The 20,102-nt window shown below is 42.0% G+C and overlaps 3 protein-coding genes across 5 annotated transcripts; all 3 read left to right on the top strand.

Moving 5' to 3' along the window:
- Window positions 1–330: 330 nt before the first annotated feature.
- LOC116322660 (mothers against decapentaplegic homolog 2) lies at window positions 331–13,995 on the top strand. 3 transcript variants are annotated; one of them, XM_031742785.2, is made up of 11 exons: window positions 331–496; window positions 2,475–2,889; window positions 4,090–4,179; window positions 4,390–4,583; window positions 4,703–4,837; window positions 4,947–5,021; window positions 6,524–6,577; window positions 7,306–7,518; window positions 7,660–7,797; window positions 10,463–10,607; window positions 11,696–11,819. In XM_031742785.2, the coding sequence occupies exons 2-11, from the start codon at window positions 2,654–2,656 to the stop codon at window positions 11,817–11,819; spliced, it is 1,404 nt and encodes a 467-aa protein (XP_031598645.1). In that variant the 5' UTR covers window positions 331–496; window positions 2,475–2,653. The 3 variants fall into 3 exon arrangements, with proteins under 3 accessions (XP_031598645.1, XP_031598647.1, XP_031598646.1); XM_031742787.2 differs by having other exon boundaries at window positions 332–496; window positions 4,947–5,009; window positions 11,696–13,995; XM_031742786.2 differs by lacking the exon at window positions 331–496 and having other exon boundaries at window positions 2,654–2,889; window positions 11,696–13,995.
- A 974-nt stretch (window positions 13,996–14,969) lies between these two features.
- LOC116322673 (immediate early response 3-interacting protein 1-like) lies at window positions 14,970–16,081 on the top strand. Its single transcript, XM_031742806.2, has 3 exons — window positions 14,970–15,138; window positions 15,403–15,504; window positions 15,611–16,081. The coding sequence occupies exons 1-3, from the start codon at window positions 15,048–15,050 to the stop codon at window positions 15,664–15,666; spliced, it is 249 nt and encodes an 82-aa protein (XP_031598666.1). The 5' UTR covers window positions 14,970–15,047; the 3' UTR covers window positions 15,667–16,081.
- Window positions 16,082–16,111: 30 nt separating this feature from the next.
- Window positions 16,112–19,267, top strand: si:ch211-12e13.1. The gene is made up of 5 exons (XM_031742774.2): window positions 16,112–16,452; window positions 16,542–16,705; window positions 17,893–18,135; window positions 18,237–18,434; window positions 18,535–19,267. Exons 1-5 carry the CDS (start codon window positions 16,217–16,219, stop codon window positions 18,723–18,725), a joined length of 1,032 nt encoding a protein of 343 aa, XP_031598634.1. The 5' UTR covers window positions 16,112–16,216; the 3' UTR covers window positions 18,726–19,267.
- Window positions 19,268–20,102: the final 835 nt, after the last annotated feature.

Genomic DNA, 20,102 nt, shown 5'->3' on the forward strand with positions numbered 1-20,102 from the left:
ATACATTTTCATAAATAAGCCGGAGTGAAAAATAAAACTTATCCAATACTTATTTTATTTTTCAATTTACTATTTAATTTTGTTGCGGAAATGTAAATAATGATAACCCAAGGAATAGTTAAAAAAAAACGCTGCTATGAACTGGTTTTGCCTCCAATCCTCCGTAAACGATGACAGATATAAACACATGCTGTCAAATAAACAAAGAAGATTGTCAAGGACAAGAGCCAGTATTCAGTTACGTCTTCGTCCGATCCTCCAATCACGTTTTTGATAGGTGGGCCTAAGCCCTTGCCCGTAGCCAACAGGTTTGTTGTGTTGTTCCGGTCTAGCTAACCTAGCTAACTAGCTTGTGTAGCATTGGTGGCAAGTTGAGAAGAGCCTTGTCAAAATTAGCTGCAGTACAGCACCGTTCATGTATTTTTATGTCACCAAGGCGTTTAGAGAGGTGCACATCTCTTCCTCGGAAACTGGAAGCTGGAATTTTCAGACTGGGGTAATTATTGGAACGTTTAGAGCGGCTTTCTTGACTTTGAAGCATGTTGTTTTGTGTGGGAGATGTAGCTCCGTTAGCCAGCGGGAGACAGGGCTCAGTTTGGAAGAGTTCGTCCAAGATGCTAGCTCATTTTACTGTGTTTGAGTAAAAGACACAGAGAACGGGTAGCTTTATTCAACTGATAGACTACATTGTGTATACCTGTATGGTGACATTTTGTGAGATTGGGTAAATTGTGTCTTATCTGTATTTGACTGCCTGATGATAGGTAGAAAAGTAGCGCGACTTGACTGTTGCGCATAGGAGGCTGTTTCGTGGATCACAACAAAAGGATTTTTGATAACAAGCTGGCAGCTAGCTTGCTTAAGCTAACGTTAGCTGCCTTAGCTAGATTATGAATTCTCCGTAAACTACCTATGGTTTATTGAATTTCATTAGCTATGGCTTTTATTTGCATTTCGCTCTTTCCTTGATTTATTACAGAAATTTGCAAGCTAGCTCTTATAAACTGATTTGGTGGTGACTTGATCCAGGCAGGGCCCCTATCAGGCTGCTAGCAGCCGGCCTTCCAAAGCCAGTTAGTGTTAGCACTAACTGGCTGTCACAAAATATTCTCACATTGGTTTGATACGATTCACAGCGCTCTTTAACAGTTTGTCGTGCTTATTTCTGGGCACGGAAGAGACACACCCGGTCTGCTAACTTCATTGTTTTGCAAGCTAAATAGTTGAGGTGCCAGGCAGTGTTTGTGACTAGCTAACATCAGGTGGGCATTTCTTTACTTCACACAAGAGGCAGTGCTGCTGACAAAACAGTCCTGCTTATTTCTTTTTGAAGTAACGGTGTCTAGTACAATAGTGTGCTTGAGCCTGCCCCGATTTCTTAACATTTTGCTTCTAAGGAGCAAGACTTTGTCTCTTTGTTTTTGTTTTTTAAGTGGTTTTGAACAGTAGTTCTCCGAGCTTTCTGAAAGTGTTTCAAAGGTTTTCTTTGGATATTGGCTCCCTTTTCACTAATTTATTAGCCTAGACCCTGTCCCTTTCTTTGTTTGTTGTTTGTCACACTGACCTATGACTCTTTCATACATACTTGTATCTTAAGTGATGCCTTAAGTGTGTCTTTAGTCAGCCTCAAAACACAACTTGTTCCCATTCCTTTAGTTAAGTATTTGAGAAATGCAAAAGATGACTTGCCAGCATAAACTAGTATTAAGTAGAAATAGCTGTGGTATGCCACATTACACAAGAACTGGACTGGGAAACAGTGGCAACAGGTCTTATGGACTGGTGAATTCAAATTTGATTTTTTTTTTTTTGTTGTTGTTGTTGTATGAATAAATACAGATATGGTATATTAGTGAGCATCTACAGCAATCTGTAAAACATGGTGGAGGCTCTGTCATGGCTTGGGGCTACATTTCCAGTAGCAGTGTTTGGTATCTTGTCAAAACCGGTGAAATGACAGGCATTAAGGCACTAAGTACCATCAAGAGCAAATCGGACTGGTTGCTGGTTAATTTTACAACACGACAGTGCAGTAAAACCATTTCTGGTTAGAAAAACACACAGTGGAGCAAAGTCAGTCATGGACTGGCCTCCACAGATCCTTGACTTCAGCATTATTGAACAAGCATAGGATCATCTTGAGAGAGAACAGAACAAATGGCAGACACAATCCAAAGAATACCATCAAATGTCCTTCGGGAATCCTAGAGAATTATTCCCGAAGAATACTTAAAGACCCTAAAAGTTCTTGCCTTATAAACTGTATTTCATTTCTGTTTATGTTGGCACACATTTTAGTTAATCACTACACTTATTTTCCATTTTCCTAGAAAAAATATAAAGACATGAAGGGTAGCTCAAGACTTTAGCATTTCACTGTATATGCCTGCCTGTTATTTTTATAAGCTTAAATGCACTTGTTTTTCTGTAGTTTTATTTGTAATAATGTACTTTGTGTATGCCTCTCCCCCAAGGTGTCCGTCTCTTCTGAGTATACACTGCTAGCAGTGGAGTTCATCCTGTGACTCAGTGGTCAGTAGAGGGGCTCCTGAGAGCAAGGGCCCGAAACTGTAGCTCCCAGTCCCCTCTTCTCTGTGTGTGAGAGAAAACTTGTATTAAGTCCTGTGGAGACTCCTGGCTTGTCCAGCTTAAGATGTCCTCCATATTGCCATTCACCCCTCCTGTGGTGAAGAGGCTTTTGGGCTGGAAGAAATCGACTAGTGGCCCGGGAGGAGCAGGCGGCGCAGAGCAGAACGGACAAGAGGAGAAATGGTGCGAGAAGGCCGTGAAGAGCTTAGTGAAGAAGCTGAAGAAGACGGGTCAGCTAGATGAGCTCGAGAAGGCCATCACCACACAGAATTGTAACACAAAGTGTGTTACCATCCCCAGGTACAATAATACTGCTGATTGTTGTTGATTCTGCTCTTTCATGTTTCTGTGACTAAAAGCTTATATTAAATTTGCTGTTAGACAGTTTGTATTAGTCCCATGGAAGATAAACTTTGAAAGCTCAATTGATGTGGATCTTTGTCAGCCAGCCTTGATGACCCAGACTTGCATTCAGTGGGAACACAGTGTTAACAGACATCTTTCAATGATGTTCCACCAAGTACCACATCAAATGTTTGGATGTCTATAGATAACTGTTTTTTTTTTTTTTATCTCCTGAGAGTTGTTCTAGGACATTTATGTTTTAGTGATAGAGTGACTGGCTCAGTGTGAATGAAATGATATCTACGTCAGCCAAAAGTAATGTCACTCAAGCAGCTGTACTTATACTGGTTTGTTTTATAGTGTTTAGTGACTTTAATAGGTGTGACTTTGACATTAGGTTGCAATCATGCAGCTTCCTGCAGTAGAAATTGCTAATAACACATCTTGATGTTATGAGCTAAAAGTTTCTGTGGTTAGTGGACAAAAATGGATTTCCTGCTTTGTCTTGAGCCAGACGACTCCAACTTTAAATGTCAGTTTAGAGATCCCACTACAATCACAAAGTCTAATGCATGTTGTTGTGTATTTTTAGCTTATAATGTGTAGCATCTGTTATTGTCCTGTTATTCAGAAGCAACTACTCTCCATTCTTCTTGATTTCACATTTTTCTGTCCATTTTCTTGTCAGTGTTTTGAGAATGGAAAGGGTTTTTCTTCTTTTTCTTTTTTGCCAAGGTTGCCACCCCCACCCCTTCTCTTGTGCCATTGTGTGTCTTCAGTGTTTGTTTGAATGTCTCCAGATAAGTTCTGACATAAACAATCGTAGTGAGAGAGTTATTTTCAGTGTTTGATACAATGCCACAATGTGAAGAATGCCCTTTGTCTCACTCATTGTGCGTGCTAGCAAATTCCATGTTTGGGTTTTGCTTTTTTTTTTTTCTCTCTCCCTTGATTCGGTTGAAAAAGGCTTCTCTTATTTGAAGTTCCCATCTTTCATTTTCATAGCTAAAATTTGATGTCTTTCCTTTGCCATGAGACTCCAATAAAAGAGGCCTTTTAGTGTTTACATACCCATACTGATATTTCTGAATGAGTCATGTCCCATGTTTATCATTTGTTTTTTGTTTTTGTTTTTGTTGTTTTCTCTGTGCGCAGCAATTGCTCTGAAATATGGGGACTGAGTACACCAAATACGATAGAACAGTGGGATACATCAGGCCTTTACAACTACCCTGACCAAACCAGGTGACTATCTCAACTATTGTGTATACAACTTTGATGTGGGAGAGTTGTCATCATAGTGTTGGAGGTGACGGTTGTTGAGAACATCCTTGTTTCTCGTCAATCCATCTCCATTACCTCTCCTACCTGGCTATATTATGTATCACTCCTCCCCCTCTACCTCCCCTGTGTTCTGCCCGTCTCACCACCATCTCCTGTCTGCTGTTCAATCAGATCCTTGGACGGCCGTCTGCAGGTCTCCCACAGGAAGGGCTTTCCCCATGTTCTCTACTGCCGTTTGTGGCGATGGCCAGACCTTCACAGCCACCACGAGCTGCGTGCCATTGAGGCCTGTGAGTATGCCTTCCACCTCAAGAAGGACGAAGTCTGCATCAACCCTTACCACTACCAGAGGGTGGAGACCCCAGGTGAGCCAAATCATGCCGTTTGAACATGAGAAGTTGTAATGAATGGTGAGCAGCAACATTTTAAAGCCATTTTTCTAAATATGTAAATCTCTTCTGGTAATTTTTCCCCAACACTTTAGTGCTGCCTCCTGTTCTCGTGCCAAGACACTCAGAAATCCTGCCAGAGCTGCCACCTCTAGATGACTACACTCATTCCATACCTGAGAACACAAATTTTCCAACAGGAATCGAACCTCCAAACAATTATATACCAGGTGAGTTTGCTTTTGTATTTGCATCATGTCGGGAAAGAAAATGTGATTTGAGAGAAGACATGCTTTCAAGATTTGTTCAAGATCACTTTTTTTGTGTGTGTTTCAACAGAAACACCTCCACCAGGCTACATCAGTGAGGATGGGGAGGCCAGTGATCAGCAGATGAATCAAAGTATGGACACAGGTACCCTAGACTAGTGGTCCTCCTTCTTTTCCTGTCTGTCTCACATCACTAGTCAGATGAGTCGCAATAGCTGCAGGTTATACCTGGATGCAAGTTGGAAGGTTGGTGCTTCGATCCCCGCCTGCTCCAGTTTGCATGTCAGAGTATCCTTGGATAAGATACTGAACTCCGAGATGCTCTCCGATGCGTTCGTTGGAGTGTGAATGTTAAATTAAAGAAGCTTGCTTGTATGTAGGGGTAAATGAATGAGGCACGTTGTATAGAGTGCTTTGAGTGCTCAGGTAGAGTGGGAAGGTTCTATATAAGGACCAGTCACCAGTCCACTTACCATATGTAACTTGTTTGAGTGATTTAAGTTGATAACTGAAGGTACTGAGTTTTGATTGATGATTATTATAATAATTTTCTTAAGATCATTTTTGCCTTTATTGGATGGTAGAGCAGTGAAGATGGACAAGAAAGTAGGGAGAGAGAGAGGGAGAAGAAGAAGACATGCAGTAAAGGGCGACAGGTCAGACTCTAACCTGTGCCGTTGCACTACCATGTGCCACGTAGTCGCCTGATCACCCACTAAGTTAAGGTGGTGCCAACCTGGTGATTATTTGTCACGATGGATTAGTACCAACATGATCTGTCCATCAAAGCCCATCCTAGATCAAGTATGCTCATAGTAACACATAGTTTTAGATTGTTGCGTCAAGATATTACAGTCTTACTCATTTACTGGTTCAAAGGTGACTGTACCAAGCGCTTATCAGGCCACTAAAGTGAGAGCTTGGTGTCATTCAGACATGGGTATGTATATACAACACAGGAAGGCATGAATAAGAACAGTTTTAAAGCTGTTGTTATTGTCAGACACACTGTAGCACCCTGCATCAATCTGTCGGTGCTTGTTCTTTATTGAAAGCGTCTTGATTCAATCCTCCACCTTGATTCTACCTGTTGCACTTCCCCCTTTGTTTTACCTCAGAGGGTTAAAATGTGTCGTATCCCCCAATTTCTTAAAGAGGGGGGCAGGGACAAAATCCAGATTGAATCTTTTTAGATTTTTTTTTCCACAGAAATGTGAGCAAACATTAGAAAAGCATTTAAAGTTTGTATCACAGAAGTTAAATGTTTAATTTTGTAAGATTCTATAGCAGCGCTCGGTGTCTTGTTCTGGAAATGGATGTAAGAATAAAGTAGCTTGGTGTGCTGTTAATGATAACCTCAACTGCAGCAGCGAGCTGCTTACTGTTTTATAACTAATCCATTTCACCCTTAGTGCAGTGAAAGAAGCTGTAGCTCAAACTTTATCTTCTCATCTAGAAGATGTACAGATCGAGTGTTATGGCAACAGTAGACAGCATCTCTTCTGTTCACTGTAAAGCAAACAGATGAGTTTTATGGTATCCTTTTGGCTTTTCTTTGCAAGACAGCCACCAGGTTCATTATAAGATATAGTCCACCTTTTTGCATTTTAATGCATCCACACCAATGACTTCTTGTTTTCTGGTTAGGTTCTCCAGCAGAGCTCTCCCCCAGCACTCTGTCTCCTGTCAATCACAGCATGGGTAAGTGTTGTTTTTAACTCTACTCAAACAAATTGTGTAACTGAATATGTTAAATTTGACAGAGTGGAAGGGAGCCATGTGAAAATAAATGAAATTAAATTTGTTATAAAAAAAACACAAGTGTAGATGGGCAGGCAGTAATGACCTGAGTGAAAGATTGCCTGATAAATAGGCAGTAAGCTGACCAGCGAAAGGCCATTGAAGTAACTTTCACATTAAAGTATGATTGGGAAGTGGTTTAATAATGGTGGTTTTAAAAGCAGGAAGGCACAAAATCTAAAGTTTATCTACTAATCTAATAGTCCCTGTACTTAATGACTTTGGCTTTTACAGTAAATATTTAGCTTACAAAGAACAGGATACATTTTTTATTCAGTTATTTGGTGTTTTTTGGCATCTCTCTATGTACAACTGTGTAATGAAGATTAAAAAAAACAGCATGATAAATTAACAAGTCTGTGTTTGCATACATGAGTGAAGCGAACAAGTGCCGCAGGCTTGGCAAAACCTACACATAGGGCGGGGTTTTTGCTGGTAATCACAATCATGATAATAAATTAGTGAGGTGGTGGTTTTGGATGGGTCTTGTGGTTGCCTGTCAGTAGGAAAGCAGACACATCTGTGCACACACAGAGAAAACTTTTCAGTGCTGGTCTTTGCTCTTCTTTCAGTGCAGACATGCTCTGTGATTCTTTCGTACCTGATGTGTAGTTTTGCTTCTCCTGCAGACCTGCAGCCAGTGACTTACTCGGAGCCGGCCTTCTGGTGCTCTATAGCGTACTATGAGCTGAACCAGCGCGTCGGGGAGACGTTTCACGCCTCTCAGCCCTCGCTGACAGTGGATGGATTCACAGATCCATCAAACTCTGAACGCTTCTGCCTGGGCCTGCTGTCTAATGTTAACAGGAATGCCACTGTAGAGATGACCCGAAGGCACATAGGTATGGCACAGCTCAGTATGTGTTAGGAATGTATAACTGTGTGTAGGAAACCTGTTGCACTTTCAGCCTTCAAAATTACCTTCTTTACATATTCAGACATACTGAATTATGTGAGTAACTGGGTTCTATCTGTGTTCACAGGAAGAGGAGTTAGACTCTACTATATTGGGGGGGAAGTATTTGCTGAGTGCCTGAGTGATAGCGCCATCTTTGTCCAGAGTCCAAACTGCAACCAGCGGTATGGTTGGCATCCAGCAACAGTGTGTAAAATTCCTCCAGGTGAGATGCTTAAGAAGAAGTATGATGATAAAAGTTTCTCTCTATCTCTTGAAATTGTGTAGCATCCTGCTTTAAGGTGAAAATTGAAATTAAGATAAGATAACCTTTATTATGGAAATTTGTTTTGTCACAGCAGGAAGTGGACAGTGCAAAAGTTATATAGCAAAATTAGAATACAATAAGAATAAAATACTGTACAGAATAGAATAAAATAAAATACTATATACAGTAGAATAAATAGAATAAAATATACAATAGGATAAAAATAGAATGCAAATGCTTTATAGAACTGAGTAAAAATACAACTATGTCAGAAAAAGATTATTGCACTTAGTATTATTGCACATGTGTGGATGTGTGTGTTTGATCAGTTGAAGTGTTTGTTGTGGAGTCTGACAGCAGTGGGGAGGAAAGACCTGCGAAATCTCTCCGTCCCACACCGTGGGTGCCGCAGTCTCCCACTGAAGGAGCTGCTCAGTGCTGTCACAGTCTCATGCATGGGGTGGGAGATGTTGTCCAACAGGGATGACAGCTTAGCCACCATTCTCCTGTCACTCACCACCTCCACTGGGTCCAGAGGGCATCCTAGAACAGAGCTGGCCCTGCGGATCAGCCTGTTCAGTCTCTTCCTGTCCCCAGCAGAGATGTTGCCACCCCAGCAGACCACACCGTAAAAGATGGCTGAGGCCACCACAGAGTCATAGAAGGTCTTCAGGAGTGGGCCCTCCACTCCAAACGACCTGAGTCTCCGCAGCAGGTACAGCCTGCTCTGCCCTTTCCTGTAGAGGGCGTCTGAGTTATGAGTCCAGTCCAGTTTGCTGTTCAGATGAACACCAAGGTACCTGTAGCTGTCCACAGCCTCAATGTCCATACCTTGGATGTTCAGTGGTTGCAGTGGAGGATGCTTGTGCCTGCGGAAGTCTACCACCAGCTCCTTGGTTTTACTGGCATTCAGCTGGCACCAGTCCACAAAGTCCTGAGTCAGTCCTCTGTACTCCTTGTCGTCCCCATCAGTGATGAGGCCGACTATTGCAGAGTCATCAGAGAACTTCTGCAGGAAGCACTGGGTGGAGTTGTGGGAGAAGTCTGCAGTGTAGATGGTGAAGAGGGCGGAGCCAGAACCGTTCCCTGTGGGGCCCCGTACTGCAGACGACCCTGTCCGACACACAGCCCTGAGTCCTCACATACTGCGGTCGGTCGGTGAGGTAGTCCAAAGTCCAGGTAGTGAGGTGATGGTCCACTCCAGAGTTCTCCAGCTTGTCCTTCAGAACCGAGGGAAGAATAGTGTTGAAGGCACTGGAGAAATCAAAGAACATGATTCTCACAGTGCTCCCAGCGGTCTCCAGGTGAGCGAGGGAACGATGTAGGAGGTGAATGATGGCATCATCCGCTCCAATGCCAGGCTGGTAGGCAAACTGAAGTGGGTCCAGTGATGAGCTCACCAGGCGCCGAAGCTGAGCCAGGACCAGCCACTCCAGGGTCTTCATCAGGTGGGATGTCAGAGCCACCGGCCTGTAGCTGTTGAGGTCCTTGGGGCGTGAAGTCTTTGGCACTGGTACAACACAGGAGGTTTTCCAGAGCTGTGGGACTCTCCCCAGCCTCAGGCTCAGGTTGAAGAGGTGCTCCATCACCCCACACAGTTGGTCTGCGCAGGACCTGACGACCCTTGAGCTGATGCCATCTGGGCCCGCTGCCTTCTTGGCTTTAATCCTCCTCAGTTCCCTCCTAACCTGGGTGGTTGAGAGAGACAGGCTGGAGCCTTGTGTTGAGTGTGTATTGGATGCTGTTGTTGGGGGTGGAGAGGAGTGAGCAGGGTGAATAGAGGAGGTGTGAAGTGTCTGAGGTGTCAGAGGTGGAACAGCAGCAGTGGGGGTGGGTGAGTCTGCAGCCGATGTTGGAGACTGCCTCATGGCTGAATCAAATCTGTTGAAGAAATGATTCAGTTCATTTGCCCACCTCACATCCCTCCCAGGCAGAGCGTTCTGATGTTTGTGGCCTGAGATGGTTCTGAGGCCTCTCCAGACTTCACCAACATTGTTTTGCTGAAGCTGGTTCTCCATCTTCTGCCTGTAGCTATCCTTCCCATTCCTTATCAGTCCCCTCAGCTCTCTCTGCACCCTTTTCAACTCCTCTTTGTCTTTGGATTTGAAGGCCCTCCTCTTCTGCTTGAGGACGACTTTAATTTCTGGGGTAATCCAAGGTTTGTTGTTGGAGAAACACCGCACATTCCTGGTAGGTACGGTGTTATCCACACAGAAATTAATATAGTCAATAATACATGTAGTAAGGCTGTCGATGTCCTCTCCGTGGTCGTCACAGATCACCTCCCACACAGATCACCCCCAGTGTCACTGCTTCCATAGCAACCTTTCATATCACCTCTCAAAGTCCACTTCTCTGCCATGTACTCAGAATGCTAATTCACAGTATATCAGAATAAAAAGTCTTTAAAGGAGTTCTGTGGGAAAAGAGGAATTAAAAACTTGCTAAATTAATCGACTCACTAACTGGTGAAGGCCAGCAGAATCACCACATAAGGTCTGTGTAATTAATAATTATCCACAGCAAAAACAATAACAGACCATTTCCAACCAAAGTCTCATTATGATTCATCTTTTACAACCAGCGAAAACCGACGGCCCCGTTTTTCTCTTTGTCCTTTCAGGTTGTAACCTAAAAATCTTTAACAACCAGGAATTTGCAGCTTTGCTGGCTCAGTCAGTCAACCAGGGCTTTGAGGCCGTCTACCAACTCACCAGGATGTGCACTATCCGCATGAGCTTTGTCAAAGGCTGGGGAGCTGAGTACAGGTGAGCACTGGTCCAGAAACTGTGGGCATCATGGGATGTAGTCATACTTAATGTGTGGAAATTTGATTTGAAACTTTAACAGTTAATCTTACTGGAGCCTCTTACGCCAAACTTTAGTTGCACCCTATGGTCCTTTGTGGGCCTTATTACTGCAGAGTCATGGAGTAAAAGTTTTGCTTCCTTTGCTATCAGTTTTGTTCCTGGTGACTAATTTATTAGTCAAGCTTGAGGCAAAAAACAACACAGACTTATCCAAACAGAGCGTTCATAGAACAGCCAACAATGAGCCAAAGTTAAAGAGTCCAATCTGAGTTTATTCACAGAGCAGTGTAGAAAACAGCATAGTTGCCCAAAGTGCTTTCTAATTAAAGAGCAATAAAATATAAAACCACATAGTAAACAAAAAGGAATAATGGTAAGCTCCATAAAATAAAGGTTAAATTCTTTGAGTACAAATATTGTGTGTTAAAGAATCATTTCAAACTTTCAATAATATCCTTTATACTGCAAAGAGCTACACAATTCAGCAGTACTTAAACTACTGAGGGATTTTATGCATTGCTTTACAGCTTGCTCCAACACACACTAGATGTAAGAAATGATTCTTCTGTAACAAAATAACTGCAGGACTGAGCTGGTTCACAGGGCAGGAGGGCAGCTTTATAACAGCTTAGAGCCAACCACAGACAGGATGTGGACCGGCCCCTAACAGGCACTGTACAACTAATTAGTGATGAAAAGTTTAACCAATTATTTCTGTTGCTGATTAACAAAGGCGGTAAATGTTTTTTTGTTTGTTTTTTTTAATGCATGCAGTTTGAGCCATTATTAGTGACATCAACTAATAATGACCTGAACCATTTCCATCACATGGGATGCAAATGGTTCAGGTTATTCCAGGGATGTGTGATCAGATTTTCAATTAGTATTCAAGAATTTAAAGTAGAGAGCTGCAAACCACAACATCCTCTTCCTGGTTGTATAAATGGGTGCTTCACGTAACAAAGCTCGTCATAAAGCATCATAAGTCACATGTCGTGAAACATAAAAAGGCTATGTCAGCTCATGAAAGTATCTTTATTTTCCAGGCGGCAGACTGTCACAAGCACTCCTTGCTGGATCGAGCTGCATTTGAACGGGCCCTTGCAGTGGCTGGACAAAGTTCTGACCCAGATGGGTTCCCCATCCGCACGCTGCTCCAGTATGTCCTAAAATAGCCCCCTCCCCCTCAAAAAAGCCCATTATAAAGCTCATTAAATTCTAAACATGTGAGTCCTTTCATTTTAAAAAAGGAAACCCCACAGATTGATTTTTCTGTGACATGCTTCATAGTATTTGTGGCCCAGTTCCACATCCCTCTTTTAACTTCACACACACACACAGATACAGACTTTTGAGTAAAACAACAAAAAAAAAATTGGCACTTTGTTACCCCTCTATGTCATGCACCTTGTTAAAACTGTTTTCCCAAAACCTTAATATTAGATCTATTTGTGGTACAAATAAAATGTATATTGGTTTTTAGTCTGGGAGGTAGAGGAGATACCAAAAATATCTGTGAATAGTTTCTCAGTATTTGAAGATTGCTTGTATGAGTAACATGATTTCTTTTTCTTTTTTTAAGCCTACCCCAAACATTGTTAACATAAGTTTACTTTTCTCTGGGAAACTCGGCCCCGTCTCTTGTCAGGGGGAGGTGGCTTAGTGAAGAAATGATGGCCTTGGTGGCCGTTCCCCTCAAGGAAACGCCACGGTGTTTTTGTTTTGTTTTTGTTAAAAAGTGATTTGATTGTCTTTGCCAGAACACCCCTTCCTCACACACGCACACACACACACACACACACCTCAGTTTTTGTTTGTTTTTTTTTATTTTATTTTAGTTTTATTTTAAGTGTTGATGGGTGTCGTTATAAGACATTCCTCGTAATGGAGAAAAGAGTGTTGGTTGAATAAATATTTCAAAAACGAAGTGCTAACTCAGTCTGACAAGAGTTTATGATTTTTGTCATTATATGGCACTCTTATGTGTCCTTGGTTTAGTCGATTTACATCCCCCACTTGAACAGCCTGGTATGGAAGCTGAAGAGGTGGTGGGCCAGGCTTTGCAGGGTGCACTGGGCAGGGACCAGAGAATATCAGCTGTTAATCAAAAAGCTTCTTTTTTTGACAGACACTGGGAGTCCTGGGACTCTCCAAGGTGAAGTAGAGAGCGGTTCACTGGGAGAATTTGAAGGTTTCAATGAATGAATTCATTCTGTTTTTAGCCTATATCCCCATTGTTTTGCTACTTTTGTATTCTCATGTATTTTTATATATAAATATACTTAAAATTTCTGTCGTTCACTTTTTATTAAAATAATATTATAAAGACCACAGTTGTTTCCAAAGTGACATGGAGGGCATGCATCATTCCTTCATATATTTTTTTTTTTCTCTCCCTCAAAACTTTCTAAGCAGCTCTTTGTCTTGGTTTAAGGAAAAAAAACATCACTGCCACACATGATGTGCAGCCTGTATCTACCCTTTGTCTCTTCTGAAAAAATCTGGTGCATTTAAAGTACACTAAAACAGCAACAGATTTGCCTGAAATCAACTTTTCTGTAATGGTTTGAATGATTCCAGTGGCATGTAAAACTTTGTAATGGCCATTTGTTCATTCAGCTTCAATTTTATTTTATTTTCTTCCTGCCCCCTTTCATTTTTGGAAAAACACACGTGACCTCTTGTAGCCTTCTGGTGCTTACGGCAGGCAGGTTAAGATGAACCAGATATAATTGGCTTTCAAAATGTTACAGGAACGTCGGAAGGAGAGTGTTTATTTTCTCCCATGAGAGGAGCGAATGTGCCTGCACACTGGGACATTCTGTGTTAGTGTTTGTATCGTACTTGTTCTGTCTATAAAATACAGTATGTACAACAAGACTTTATGGCTTCAACTCATTTTGTGGCTGTTGCGAGTTTAACATGTCCCCGCCCCCAAAAGATGTTTACCATATGGCAGTAGTGATTGTACTTTAAGTGCACCTAGTGAAGTTTGGATTTGGGGAACTGAACCAAGTGTTAGGGTCCAGTGTTACATTGTTTTGACTTTGGCCTACAACATATGAATGTGAAAAAAAAAAATTGCATTACAAAAACTGACGTGGACCAGACATGCATATACATATATACATAACAGTAGTACAGTATGTGTGTATTTAACAGTAATCTTTTTGCAAAGCAGTCAGTACAGTAGATGTGGCAGTTGTCTTACCAGTAGAGGGCGGTATTGATAGAGCAGTTATTTTTCTCTTTTGTTTTTTCCTTTTTTTTCTGACCATAAGCTTCTCAGGCGTGCGCATATTATGCAGACTTCATAAAACACTAATAAAGATTTTTATTCTCATGATTCAGCCTCTTGTGTTTCTTAAATCGAGGAGTTGAGAGAATTTGTACAACACTGATTTTATCTCCAAGGTCCTACAATTTGAATCATCAAATTCAAGTAGAGATTACTAAAGGCAGCTTGTGGACAGTGGTACATTTCCGTAAGTAACACTCAAATACAAATTGGAGCTGTGGAAAATATAGGGCTAAGTTTGCATGTTCAGGTTATACATGGGGGGGAAAAATAAATTCCACCATTAAATGTCTTGTTTTAGACACATTACATGCCCTACGAAGTTATCCACCATGCCAGCCGTGACATATACATTAATAATGACACCATAATAACATCATGAGATATTACAGGAGGAAACATCCTGCATAAAGTGGTGTTTTGAGGCTATGTTGCACATAATACTCGTCAAACAAGGCCGTGGGAAGTAGGGATACTGCAGCAGCCCGTACCTGCCAACTGCCACGGTTTTTTGTTTGTTTTTTCAGGGGTGGTGGGGGCATCCTCAAGACATTTCCCACGGCTCTGTCAAACAACAATTACTAAACTTTTTAGCTCTTGGTTATACATTTGCATCTTGTTTTGGTCAAGTTTTAAATGAGTGAGGAGCAGATTGTGAAAAGCTAACTGTTATTCACTTTTTGTGCGTAAAAAGCCAGATTTCAGAAAGAGGCCTTGTTCTCAGCTGCCTGTACATTGAGGGGGTTTGGCTTCATGGTTTTCTGTCAGACAAGCTTCTAAAAATAAATTTAACAGAAATAGTCTTCTCCTGAGCCTAACCAAACTGTGAGTAAACGCTACAAAAATATAAAAGAAAAATTTCTCACAAATGCCCAAGAGGCAAATATCTACCAGTAGGTGTGGGGCACGTCAGAAATTGTTGCTTGAAGACAGCAAGACAGATGGAGCCCTTCCGTAGCAGTTCTTACGGGAGGGTTCTGGATTGGACGCGCCCCGCCCACTCCCTAAGCCCGACGACCAATCAAAGCAGAGCGGCCTCCGGATGTAAATAGTGCCAGCTACAGCTAACATATAGCTAGCTAGCTACTTGTCGAGACAAGATGGCATTTACCTTATACTCTCTTATACAAGCAGCTATTCTGTGCATCAATGCTGTCGCTGTACTACACGAAGAAAGATTTCTAAGTAAAAGTAAGTGTCTGTAACTCAGATGTTAGGCTCTCAAGAGGTCATGTATAGAATTGGCCCAGCATTTAAGCTGGGTAATGCTAAATAGCTCGTCAAATAGAACAATTTAAATGGCACAAAGGTTTGTGATTTCGCTTTATTTAAAGTTGCTACACCACCTTCTATCCATTTGACAGGAAGACTTTATGTTGTTCGTATATGTTTACATTTTGTATTTTTAATTCCCACTCTACTTAATGCAAATCCGTTCGTTTTAACCATCTTCAGTTGGCTGGGGAGTGGATCAAAGTGTCGGGGGATTTGGTGATGAACCAGGCATCAAAGTCCAGCTAATGAACCTTATCCGCTCCGTCAGGACAGTCATGAGAGGTGGGTGTCCACTTCATCACACACTCAGTATTTTTCAGACAGAGTAACTTAGATCACTTTAACTTCTCTTGGCTCAGACCATGTGATGTGTTCTTTTCCCCTGTAGTGCCACTGATCGCAGTGAATTCAGTCTGCATTGTGCTGCTGCTTCTATTTGGATGAAGAAGTTTAAAAGCGGGGACGGGACAGACGAGTCAGGACATCTCCGTCACCTCAGGAACCACTGAAGAAGACACAATGTCCCCTTCAGCCCGGATATGAATGTTCTCTTTGTATATTTCTATAGATGAGTTGTTGGAGGGTCTTGTTTTGCTTTGTTTTTTGTTAAGCTCTCTTTGCAGCTAATAAGAGTGACATCTCCCCTTCGTTTTGGAAAAAATAAATAGATAACGAATTGCTGAATAGTTCGCACTTTTCAGACAGTTGATAAGCAAAAATAAATATTTTTACACTGTACTAGAAAATTGGTGAGAGGAACCGACTCTGAAACAGCTGTAATTTGTACTCTGAAAAATATGTAAAATAATTGTGGAATACGTGATCGTGCATCGACAGTAAAGATTTTTTTAAATCGTCACCGAGTGTGAGTTTCATTGCTGATGAGCCGAAAGCGCACTGTTTGTCCCCGGGCGTTTGCCGTACTGTTGCATGCACTTGGAACTAACCTTTGCTAAGCGGTATCTGTGATCCTACATGGATATTTTAAGAGATAATGGGGAATGTGCAGAGTTACATTGTGGCCTCACTGTCTGTATGTTCCGTGTATTTAGTTTACGTTCACATTTACTGCGCTCACAAGCTGCTGAAAACAACCGAACTGCATTACGACAAACTTCCGAGTAATGCGTATGTTTACATGAAATACCTGAGCAGACGAGTGACCCGGAGAGCAGGCTGCTTATACGGTACAGAGAAACAAGAAGCTGTTTATACGGTGGTCAACTGCCGGTGAGTGCGGCTTAACGTTTTACGCATGCGTTTGAACTGTAAAATAGCTGGGAGCAGGTCCTCTTTGAGTTGGTGTATGTGTCTCTAAGGGTGGAGGATGCTCTGTTGCGGAGGTTCTGCAGTGCTGCAGGTTATGGTTGGGATTATCCAGACAGTGAATACAGAGACATCCCGCTGTGCTTCCCGGAGTTTCTCTGCGGCAGACTTCTCCTTATGTTGTTATCTCATGAAAACTTCAGGCTCAGCCCAGCAGGTAAGACATAGATAACATAAGACACACATTTATAGAGCTTCTTCAGGGAATGATAAAGTATTATGATTCTATGACACGGAGTCTTTAACCAGACTGATTCTTTTGCTGATATCTCAACTCAGTGGAAACTTGATGGGTACATTTTATTCCCAAAATTGTTTTGATTTCAATATTTGGTTGTTTCACAAAATGCTACAGGTTCATTCATCAAAACTCTGTGGCTACATTTAAAAGTATTGATCCCAAGTGGCCACACTGTGGGCTCATCACCCACAAGAGAAGTTGTAATGGTCGTGTGCGATGTCTGATCCTGGTTGCTGAGGCTGGCTACTGGGGCATGGAACATCACCTCTCTGGTGGGGAAGGATGCTGAGCTTAGGTGAGAGGTTGCGAGATCCTTCCTAGATATAGTCAGTCTCACCTCACCGCAGTCTGCTGGACAGGGGCTGGAGTTTGTACCAATCCAGAGTTGCCCTCGGTGAGAGGCAGCAGGCAGAGGTGGGTATTCAATCCCGATTCACTGCCCGTACTGCCCAGTTGAACTACAGTTCAGAGTACCCAGCCTTCTTGGAGTCACTGGGTGGGGTGCTGGAGAGTGTCCCTACAGTGATGACTAATGAATTGCTCCAGGGAGCTGCTAAAGATCAGTGTCAAGATGGGGCCAGGCGATCAGTGCAGACTTTAAGGCAATAAGGTGGCACACGATCTGGACTTGGTGCCTTCCTGGTCTTTTGTCCCTTGAAGAGTTGACTCTTTCTTCACGTGGTAGAAAATGGATGGACAGATGGATTTCAAACAAACAGCGAAGGCACCAGTAATGCAGGCTCAAAAGACTTTCACTAGAAGACAAACCAGCTAATGCAAGAACCCCACAAGTGCCATTTTAATTTGCTGAAGACATACTCACCTTGGAAAACCACAAAAAGTATCTATTTATCCATTTATTTCACTTTGCTCATAAAAGCAGTCAGTCACAACTAAAAGAGGGGGAAAAAAAATTCAAATTCACTGGAAAACACAAGGACAGGAATGAAAACTAACCATTTTTTAAAAAGCTTGATTTGGTCCACTCACTACATTGTTTACCAAAAAAGGCGTTTTTCCCAGTAAAATCTTCATCATTTTATGTGTACTGCAGGTTTTAAAAGAAAATTATCCAACTTTGAGTGTTTTAAATGTTTTTTTAGGTCTTGTCCATGTGCGTCAGAGTTTAAAAACCTTTCAGCCAATCGATGAGCTGAAGAAGGGTCCATTCACCCTGCGGGTGCAAGTCCTGGGGTACCAGCTGACTGATCTAGGGGTGGAGGTGGACATCTGTCTGTCTGCTACTTCCCGCTCCAGATGCGTAGTGTGGGAGAGCGTCCTGACACTGCTTTCCGAAAACAAGCTTCACAAAGCCATCAGATGTCCACCTAAGAATGAAAATGAGAGTGAGTAGTGTCACGCTGATTTCCCTTCAGAATATTTGTGTTTTTAAAGCGATGAGTTTTAACTCACCTGATCACCATGACTTTGATCTTTGTCCTGGCAGGTGAGAAAGATGAGCCAGCACCAGACACTCTGAAGCAGGTGGAGCTCAAAGTTCCCTGGACTCCCGACCTGAAGTGTAGATGGCGTTTTCCATGTCAGCTCCTCTCTCTGCCGGCCAGGCTCTTTAGATTCACACCTCACATAGCACCCAGTCTCTGGATGTTCTCTGTCTGCTTGGCTGAAATCGAAAAGCACAAAGGTAATGCGATTTATCAGATGATAACAATATTAATTATCACTATAAAGGATGGCTCTGTCTTGTTCTAGCATGTCAGCTAATTGCTCTGTTTTGCCAACAGGGGTTAAAGTGATCACAGCTCCCGTCACCGTCACTGCCCAGTTTAAGGAGCCTCTGCTGGTTCCAGGAAAGGTGACGGTCAGTTTTTGGGAGGCACCTGGAAATAAGCATCAGTCCCAAAGCCTCTGCTTTCAGATGCAGCAACACGGAGGGGGCAAAGCTCACCTGGTGGGACGGATTTCTAGGTGTTGATGATTAACAAAGAATGTTGTTATTTGTTGTTCAGATTTTCACTGTTAACAGTTTGACTCTCAGTAGATTGGCAGGTTACAGTCAACTGAATTCTGTTTTCTTACCGCTCCCAATTCAAGTGCGTAATCTTGGCTACGCTGGCTGTTATAGAACAAAAAGTTTTAGTCACCTAAGAGAGATCAAAACCATTACATTTAGACTGCACCCCATAACAGCTGCTGCTGGCTGGTGTGTTTCTACTACTGTTTGTGTAAAACAAATATATTTTTGTACACAGTATTTTTGAATATGTTGAATAACTTCTGCCAGCTGCTCTTGTTAGCTGCTTTGAAGTAGATTCAGACACTTGGTGAATTAACTCTCATATGATGTGAGAATATAATCAAGCTGTTTATCAGAGGGAATGCGTGATTTTAGGGATACTTGATCCTAACGTTAGCTAGTATCATGTTAGCTCATAACCAGCTGTTTTTTCGTTTCGTCGGCTCATTGTCAGCTGTTCAGAGGAGAGCTGTGTGTCTAATAAATGAGGAATAAATGAGCATGTTTGTGGATGTTTTCATTCTGTTCTGACTAAATATTACTTATATACTATATTACCATTCCAGTGCTTACCAGTAAGCAGATAAGCTGGTTCCAGGTATTTCCTTGTGAGAAATAATATCATTAATTGTATCTCTGATCACTTAAAGTGTCCCATTAAACCATGGCAGCATGCAAAATGCCAGGACCCTGAAGCTGAAGCAGCTAAATGGAATTCAGGCATCATTTGATTTATTATTTATGCATGTGCCTTTCCCTTTGTGACAAGTCACAATGTCTCAAAAAGCTATAGAGCAGCTACTCTCTCAAACAGTAAGAGTAAGAACAGAGAGTAGAAAGCACTGGTTTTCTCATTTAGAGCTGAGGTGCACAGTTCCCGTGCACAGCCGCCTCTGACCTAAAAAACTGCTGGAAAATAAGAAATCACTTGTGAAAGATCATACACAGTTTCAACATTAAGTATCCTCAGCATCAGTGCACCTGGTACTGTAACTCATGACGGTGGTGCATTGCTCAGGGTTTGCTGTAAATATTCTTGTATTCCTTGTCTGAGCTTTATTTAGTTTACACCAAATTGTTGTCCAACATAATCTTAAAGACTGTTTTTCCTTCAACATAAGAAATACATTTTCTGACACATGGCATCTCCTTTGAGCCTTCTCTTTCGCTAAAGAAAATAAACTAATCTCTAGTTTAGTCATTATTGTAAGGTCACAGTGTTAAGGGTTTTTTTGAAAGTGGGTGAGTTGTTTGCTTGTTTGTTTTTTTTACTTCGCAATATTTGTTTGAATAGCTGAAAAGCTTCAATTCAAGGATTTGTCACAAAGTTTAACA

The sequence above is a fragment of the Oreochromis aureus genome, linkage group 12 (assembly GCF_013358895.1).
Source record: "Oreochromis aureus strain Israel breed Guangdong linkage group 12, ZZ_aureus, whole genome shotgun sequence".
Lineage (NCBI taxonomy): Eukaryota > Metazoa > Chordata > Actinopteri > Cichliformes > Cichlidae > Oreochromis > Oreochromis aureus.

Bases quoted from the DNA above. Each gene is read 5' to 3' on its own strand.
- si:ch211-12e13.1 (XM_031742774.2), top strand. From the start codon at position 16,217: ATGGGGAATGTGCAGAGTTACATTGTGGCCTCACTGTCTGTATGTTCC. The intron at 18,136-18,236 runs GTGAGTAGTGTC...TTGTCCTGGCAG, and splicing joins ACCTAAGAATGAAAATGAGA to GTGAGAAAGATGAGCCAGCA. The intron at 18,435-18,534 runs GTAATGCGATTT...TTTTGCCAACAG, and splicing joins TGAAATCGAAAAGCACAAAG to GGGTTAAAGTGATCACAGCT.
- LOC116322660 (XM_031742785.2), top strand. From the start codon at position 2,654: ATGTCCTCCATATTGCCATTCACCCCTCCTGTGGTGAAGAGGCTTTTG. The intron at 4,180-4,389 runs GTGACTATCTCA...CTGTTCAATCAG, and splicing joins AACTACCCTGACCAAACCAG to ATCCTTGGACGGCCGTCTGC. The intron at 7,519-7,659 runs GTATGGCACAGC...CTGTGTTCACAG, and splicing joins GATGACCCGAAGGCACATAG to GAAGAGGAGTTAGACTCTAC.
- LOC116322673 (XM_031742806.2), top strand. From the start codon at position 15,048: ATGGCATTTACCTTATACTCTCTTATACAAGCAGCTATTCTGTGCATC. The intron at 15,139-15,402 runs GTAAGTGTCTGT...AACCATCTTCAG, and splicing joins AGAAAGATTTCTAAGTAAAA to TTGGCTGGGGAGTGGATCAA. The intron at 15,505-15,610 runs GTGGGTGTCCAC...TTTCCCCTGTAG, and splicing joins CGTCAGGACAGTCATGAGAG to TGCCACTGATCGCAGTGAAT.